A 7500-nucleotide genomic window follows, 5' to 3' on the forward strand; every position below is an offset into this window, starting at 1 on the left:
AATCGAATTAAAATCGTCTTCATTAGACTGCCTTACCTTTTCCAGCATCTTGGAGCCATTTTAATGGATTCCCATCGGTTGGCATCTTAGCTGCTCTCGCACAATCTCGTTTACTGTCCTCCAGCCTTTATAAGTCCTCCAGCCTCGACCATGAACGTCGTCCTGCTGATTTTTCCTGTTGCTCCCGCTGTTTGCCGGCCATTATCACTTCCTACTACTACTACTGCTACTAGTACTGCTACTGCTGCTGCTGCTGCTGATAGTGATACTGATGAAGAGTATTTTTCTACTCAAACCTAGCAATGGCCTTGCCTTCACGCCCATCCATAAACCTTTGAGGAGAATGGAGAAAACTGTAGCAAAAAAATCCGCATTTTCTTCTCGATTGTAATCTTCCACGGCTTACGTGTAGCCATTGAAGTTCACTATTTTCTCAAGGATTCCTCTCGATCCACTGGCATCCTGACAGCAAACAGCTGCTGCTTTGGAGGGATTTCGAATGCGAATCCCTTGTGCGCCTTTTTTATACACAAATGCTGAAGCGGCACGTTGTATTGCACGAGCCTGTCAGCCACACGGGCGCAAGGACAGTGCACGGTTGTTTCTCTTTTTTGCCAAACGCTACGCTCTCCTGCATAGAGCATATTTTAACATTGTAGCGAATGGCATGAACATTTTCGGAAAGTACACTGTACACGAGACCATTCATTTCACACGGGGGCGGTTTGGTAAAAGTATGCTGCCAGGCTGTTGACGTCATAACAGGTGATAATGCCGCTACATTAGCTCGATAAGAAGATGGCCCTGCTCAGACGCAGTCAAGTGGCTTTGATGAACTATTTTAGTACTTAGCATTTTGTCTGAATTACATGATCGATAGAGAAAAATAAAAAACATAATATGTTTCTAGTATTTTCTAAATTCAACTAACGTCAACAGTATTACGCTGGAAAGATTATAAGATCTCCAGCGGACATTTCTATACCCTTGGCATCCTATCTAGAACTGTGGCAAAGGGAAATTTGAATAATGCAAGAACTTTTTATTCGTTCTTCATTCCACCGCAGGTCCTTCTCATGGACCGTCCCTTACACCCTTGGCAATGTGGGCCTGTCTTTTCAGTCCATATTAGAGCAGATGCAAGGCAAAGCATTCCAAGGGTACAGCCTCTCATCGTTTGTTTCTAGTGGTTGCTTCTTCACAGCTTTCAATGACCCGTGGTTACACCTTATTCGTCATGAGTGTTGTTAATGCAATAGAGGAAAACTAGCGAGCTTTCAGACCTGCTTTCCAGCTAGCTAAACCATAATGTTCTCTTGAGAATTCACACCTTTGCTACCATTGAGTTAAGTCGGTACGTTCCTTGGGAGATGTTTCTAAGATGGAGCAAAAGCACGTGAACGTACTTGACAAGTTTTCGTTTGAGAAAATCTTTCATCTAATGACTAATTTAAAGGGTCCACAGGTTTTATGGAGCTGATCTCAGATTATATGCCGTAGCCAAATCATTCATCATGGACGGGCCTACAGTCGCTATGAAGAACTTGATTTAATAATAGTTTTAGAGTTGAAACATTGTGTGACTAAGGGACTAACGTACATAAACCGAAACAACATAAAGCGTATTGTGATCGGTGTTGTTTCGACCACCGTCTCTTTACCCTCGTCCAGCCGTTACTTTACTCGCTTGCGTTCCACCAGATTATGTTGTACTCATTTCAGTGGTACCAGCAGTGTTGGGTTTGACGGCGGCCGCTATATTGGCCGTAACCGCGTGCTTCTGTGCGAGACGCTTCAGGCGGCAGAACAAGAAAACCGCCCATGAGGCCTCTTCGTTGCCGTTTCAACCTCCACGACCATCGAAAGCCGTCCGTTCACCAAGCGGTCAACCACCTCAGTATCTAAAAAAATCTCCGTCACCAACCAGCATCAAGCCATTACCGGGTCACTTGCCAGCTCAATCCCCAACCGAACAGTCGACGGTAGTAACCACCACCACAACCACCATCGTTCCTCCTACCAAGTACACCGAGGAAAATGAGCTGATTCCGAAGAATGCACAACTGGAACCGAAATCCCCGGATGTGTCCGAGATGGGTGAGCCTGCATCCGGTGGTGATCATGGCGAGATCGAATACGGTAAGCTTGGGACGATTGTGTTCAAGCTGCGCTATCTCGCCGATCGTAGTGCTCTGGTCGTCTCGGTTGTTCGATGTCGTGGCCTGCCTGGGAAAAACAACAATTCGACAGCCGCCGACCTGACTGCCATGACTACCGGGGCATTGTGTAATGGCAACGGAAATGCGAAGCAAACGGCCACTGATCCATACGTCAAGCTACAGCTTCTACCGGAAAAGCAGCATAAGGTTAAAACTCGGTAAGTTACCAGCCCTGTAGGGTACAACGTGAAAACGTTCCTACCCCTTGAGCAGCTGCTAATCGCTACTTATTGCGCTCCAGCTAGCACAAATATCGAGCGACAGTAATTTATTTATCTGCTGCCTTACGGCTATTGGAAATTCGTCTAATTTGGAATCGTATGCCGGAACATGTTTTAATAATATGTTTTTATTACTTTCTAGGGTCCTGCGCAACACCCGTAACCCAGTCTATGATGAGGATTTCACCTTCTACGGGCTTACATTGAGCGAGCTGACGGCGATGTCCCTACATTTCGTGGTCCTTAGCTTCGACCGGTACAGCCGGGACGATGTCATCGGCGAAGTAGTTTGCCCACTGAGTAGTATCGATTTGCAGCAGATCGAAAACCAGCAGGTCGCATTAAGCCGCGAGATACAGCCCCGTAGCTTGAAGATTCGTGCACAGGGTCGTGGCGAGCTGCTAATTTCGCTTTGCTGGCAACCGGCCGCCGCCCGACTTACCGTCGTTTTGCTGAAGGCTCGCAATCTACCCCGGATGGATGTGACTGGACTGGCCGATCCATACGTAAAGATCTACTTGCTGTACAATGGACAACGGATCGCTAAGAAGAAGACCCACGTTAAGAAACGAACCCTCAGTCCCGTGTTTAACGAAAGCTTCGCTTTCGACATTCCGACCACCGAAGGAACGGGCACCACCTTGGAGGGTGTTTCGCTAGAGCTGATGTTGCTGGACTGGGATCGTGTTACAAAGAACGAAGTCATTGGACGTCTGGAGCTGGGCGGACCACGGAGTGCTGGTACGGCCCTGAATCATTGGAAGGAAGTGTGCAACTCGCCACGCCGCCAAATCGCCGACTGGCACAAGCTGCGCGAGTAAGCACCAGGTGCAACAGATGATTTCATATTCAGTTGTTATAATACTCTTAAATGTTGACTTTGGAGTCATTGGAGTGTTTCTTGGAGTGTTTTTCTCCGTTAGACCCCTGAATGGATCAAGCAAGAAAATGTTCTATTAATGCTTTGTTCAACTTCACTTATCACTTTCGCAAAGAAAGGAGCAAGATTTTATAGTAGGTTGATTCCGCTGTTTCCTAACGATACAGACGAAGAAAATTAATTAACTCACTTGTACCTTCACCAAGAGAACATCAAGTGTAGAGACATTTTGATTTCATGAGGGTACACAAGCAAACCATTGAACATCCAAAAGCAATTCAAAAGAAAGATACGCCCGTGAGCGCTAGTGCAGTCATAATGATTGCTAGCGGCAAGCGATAAATTGCGACACATAGATGATGGTCCCTGCTATCGCTGCTATCGCTATCGGAGTAGTGCTGGGAAAATGTTGAGAAATTTTGCTAACCATTGCAACCAACTATTAAACATTGTGAAATGAGCTTTTGATGGCTAATGTAGAATGCACAGGCTAAACCAAATAATGTTGAGTAATCTTGAGTCGCCAACCAAAAATCACAGCACAGGCAATATACGAACAAGCTCTTATCAAAGATACTTTCCTTCACGCAGATAACTGTGCAGAGTAAAGATGAAGGAATCGTCGTTATAGAAGATATTTACTTTTCAACACTTTATATTTGAGTTTGGTAGGAAGAAGTACGCGCTGACGCTGTTTCGACAGTGCATCACAATTAAAAACTTCCGGCAGGCTATCATGTTACAGGAAGTGGAACCGTTTGCAAGAGGGTTTGATTGCGAGTGCAACCTTTTTCACATTTTTGACAAATCTCTTGTAGTGTGGTAGATACTTTGGACAAACTGTACTCAAACACTAGCCTTCTCTCGAAAAGGTGGAAAATATACAACACTAAAAAGAAAAATGCTAACAGCCGGTAAGGCACTGCATTAGCTTGAAAAGCTGTGGGCTGTTGTGCTTCAGTAGAAATGACAAAAAATGATCTATTTTTATGCAAATCTATATATGATATTCTCCTTGATGTGAAGTGCGGTTAGGTGTGAAGAAGAGAGGCAAAAAAACGTATTCAACTGAACATCGATATGGTGTGGTGCAGATATTCCTCGCAGTTACTTACAAAAATCTGAGGAACGCAAAACGGACAGTGTTAGTAGTCAATATATGCGAATACTACTTGGCGTGAGTTTTCGTGTAAAAAAGAGGCAACAGCAGTTGGTAAGAACATATATGAATTAAAAAAGTCACTGGACACCATTTAGAGTAGGGCGAAAGAGCCGTAAAATCTCAAGATTAAGCATGGTTAGAAGTAATAGAATGGTCTAATCTCCGTAACCGTAATGAGGTGCACTCTGCAAATTGGTGCATTGCGTTTGATTATTCCCTTATGTTGCACCCAGTGCTGATCAAACAGCCATCCCCAGGCCTGTTCGCACTTAGTTCTAGTATTGTTGTACATAATCCGGGGAATGTGGCATTATCTCAGAAATTATACTCGTTTTCAAAGCGCAAATCAAACAACTTGGCCACCTGCTGTGGTTAAAATAGTTTATAATATTTTGTAACAGTTGAAAAACTGTTTTATGTCTATTTTCCTTTTCTTACGAGCTGGCCGACCAGGAGCTTTCTTTAGCACACAGCACAGGACTAACGCAAATGTGTGAAGCATTCAAATATTTCGCTTACATTCATGACAGCGAGTCGCAAACTTGGTTGATCGTGCTAAAAAGATATAAAAGTCTTAAAAAAAAACCTGAGCATATGAACAGTGTGACCACTGAAGACATTCCAGCCACAGTTTAGGTGTGCGACACAAAAAAAACCACAAAATGAGCAAAATGAATATCCACAATTTGTTATCGATTTACATCTTGAATAATTGCAAGTGAGATTAAAAAAAAACAGCAAATAAGCGCGAAATACCGATCATATGCATTCCAGAATATGCTTCATTCTGTTGTTGTAGGCTTGGAATGAGTTTACCAAACCAGCAAATCGCATCAGCGCTGGAAATAATTTGGCGGCTGGAACGAACTGAAGCGATTGCTCTATATTCGGCTCCGAACCGTGTGCAGTTTGTAATTCTGCTGTGTGAATGTATATACCTATAACAAAGCTATGCTCTATTTTATGTTACCGAATCAGTACAGTATAAAATGGTATAATAAAAACATACAATCACCATATCTACTATGTGTTCTCTGATACAGCTTGTGTTCCATCGTCCGGCGTGTGATCTTCTTTGAGATATTCGGCTCGTTTAAGCATTTGGTTCAAACGGCGGCCGATCAGCTTGGGATATTGGTTCTGGCGTATGAGAAACTCCTTCGACTGATGCGTAACTGCTCCGTTGGACAGTTGGTATTGGCAGAGGGCGTGTAGAGGCTGCAGCAGTTGCTCGCGATACCGGTCATCCCGCTCCATGATACACAGCGCCTCGATGGCCGTCTCCAGCGTGCTTAGGCAACCTTCCGTCGGTTGGGTACGGATGATGTACTTGCTTGTCCCCGACGATACGAGTTTCACTTGCCGCATGGAATGCAAAATCGTGGAGCTGCTGTAAATCCCTTTCGCTTGGGGCCACGTGCCGTCGATCAGAATCAGATTATAAGGACCACCACTGGGATCAACTTTCTCGATCGGTATCGACGTTGAACTGGGGTACAGCAACAGCGACTGCTTATCGCATAAGATCGCTTCGAGTTCCTGGTCATTTCGCGGAAACTTTTTGCCCTTGTAAATGAGACACTTGCCGGGGGCTAGTCCCACTGATAAAATTGGGGCTGTTCGCAAGGCGCGCTTTTCTTCCGCCGGATGTTGAAGAAGAATAACTCTTCCCCGTGGATTCAGTGGCTGGGCAGGAAGAGCGGAACACCAGCAGGCTACCACAGGTCGACTATGGAAGAAGGAACGATAATGAGTTCAAAGAAAGCGTTGGTTTTGCAAAAAAAAACTCACCAGCACAAAATGCACGTGGCCCGCATTTTCGGAGGATCCGCGGGGATATTTGATAACTCTTCCCAAGTTGCATTTTCCATTTTTCAGATCGCTGAAGTCAACGCTCTGGAGTTCGTGTGGTGTTCGAATATCCCGTGTACAAGGCCAAAGAAAGAAGAATAACTATTTCACGTAGAGCTAATTAAAAAAAACGTTTCACGAAAACAGCTGTTTGGTCTTCTTTTTCTTCCTCATCTATCTCAGAACACCTCTTGAATCCACTGAGAAGACATCTCACTATAGAAACGTTGGGAAACTCTGGCGAAGCTTCTCACTGCTCAGATAACACCCAGTGAGCAGTGCTTTAGCTCCTCTGCCTGCGACGGCATGGGAGCTTGTGGGTTTTAATAATGGGGGAAGGGATGGGTGCGGGGGCCGAAGGATGATGTGAACGCGAGCGTGTGCAAGTCGAACAACAGCGCGAAAGAAGAAGAATAGAGCAAAGAGAAAGAGCGAGGCGGAGCTAAATTTGGCAAATACCCGACCGTGAAGAAAGAGTTCGTGACTTTTTTTAATATACCTCTAATCTCGCGTGTTATTCTTCATAAATTCGTTGTTGTGGAGACTAGACCGAGACTACAGCGAGACCAAAGGCTCGATAACATAACATAGTGAGCGATAACATAGTGAGATGTTATCTGGGGAGCAAGCGTGAGCCCGACGATCTGCAGTGAGGAATCTTGTCATTGCCCCCTGGATTCTTCATTGTTTTGGTCTCCGGTGTGAGGTTAGAAACCCGTGCCGAGTAGGGAAAGTACGTTCTAACATTTTTGGGTTTTTTTTGAGTGTGATAATTGTGCGTGAGAAACTTTAACTTTCTCCTTCGTTCTCCTTGTAGAAGTAGTTCGAGAGCGTGGAAAACCGCAGCGCGAAAAGATCCACACCAGACAGGATTCAAAATCCTTCTGCGGAAGCACTCGGGGTTTTCAAAAGGCCTGGGTGACAAAATCTAGCGAGGATTTTTCATGGCTGCTTTCTGCTCGGCGACTCGGGTGGTTCCTCGTTCCTTCCTTCGATTCCCGGCGGTGCGTGGCTTCCGGATGTCTTCCGCACGAGAGCAATCGGAGAAGGTTTTGGAAGAAATGAAGGAGAAAAACCCTTACTTCGACAAGTACGCCAGCAAAATCGCTGCTGTCCAGCAGCGATCGCCGGAAGAATTTCTTTCCCGCCTGGACCAGGTCGAGAAGG

The 7500-nt window shown here is 45.2% G+C and overlaps 3 protein-coding genes across 6 annotated transcripts in view; 2 read left to right on the top strand and 1 right to left on the bottom strand.

The window, feature by feature from the left end:
- LOC126570060 (synaptotagmin-4) overlaps nt 1-3445 on the top strand; it is a 4835-nt gene extending 1390 nt beyond the window's left edge. For 3 of the 4 annotated variants that reach the window (XM_050227519.1, XM_050227521.1, XM_050227520.1), the window contains 2 exons: nt 1702-2377; nt 2583-3445. In XM_050227519.1, coding sequence (XP_050083476.1) covers nt 1702-2377; nt 2583-3261 — 1355 coding nt within the window. In that variant the 3' untranslated portion in view covers nt 3262-3445. The remainder of the gene's footprint in view (nt 1-1701; nt 2378-2582) is intronic. The other variant, XM_050227522.1, reaches the window with a different exon arrangement.
- A 1960-nt stretch (nt 3446-5405) lies between these two features.
- LOC126570061 (tRNA-uridine aminocarboxypropyltransferase 2) lies at nt 5406-6477 on the bottom strand. The gene is made up of 2 exons (XM_050227523.1): nt 6274-6477; nt 5406-6211 (listed from the first exon to the last, which is right to left on the bottom strand). The coding sequence occupies exons 1-2, from the start codon at nt 6351-6353 to the stop codon at nt 5506-5508; spliced, it is 786 nt and encodes a 261-aa protein (XP_050083480.1). The 5' UTR covers nt 6354-6477; the 3' UTR covers nt 5406-5505.
- Nucleotides 6478-7029: 552 nt separating this feature from the next.
- Nucleotides 7030-7500, top strand: part of LOC126570837 (ATP synthase mitochondrial F1 complex assembly factor 1) — a 1269-nt gene continuing 798 nt past the window's right edge. Inside the window, exons 1-2 of the mRNA XM_050228875.1 lie at nt 7030-7066; nt 7151-7500. The exon at nt 7151-7500 is cut by the window's right edge and continues 368 nt beyond it. Coding sequence (XP_050084832.1) covers nt 7278-7500 — 223 coding nt within the window. The 5' untranslated portion in view covers nt 7030-7066; nt 7151-7277. The remainder of the gene's footprint in view (nt 7067-7150) is intronic.

The sequence above is a fragment of the Anopheles aquasalis genome, chromosome 2, assembly GCF_943734665.1.
Source record: "Anopheles aquasalis chromosome 2, idAnoAquaMG_Q_19, whole genome shotgun sequence".
NCBI classification, from domain to species: domain Eukaryota; kingdom Metazoa; phylum Arthropoda; class Insecta; order Diptera; family Culicidae; genus Anopheles; species Anopheles aquasalis.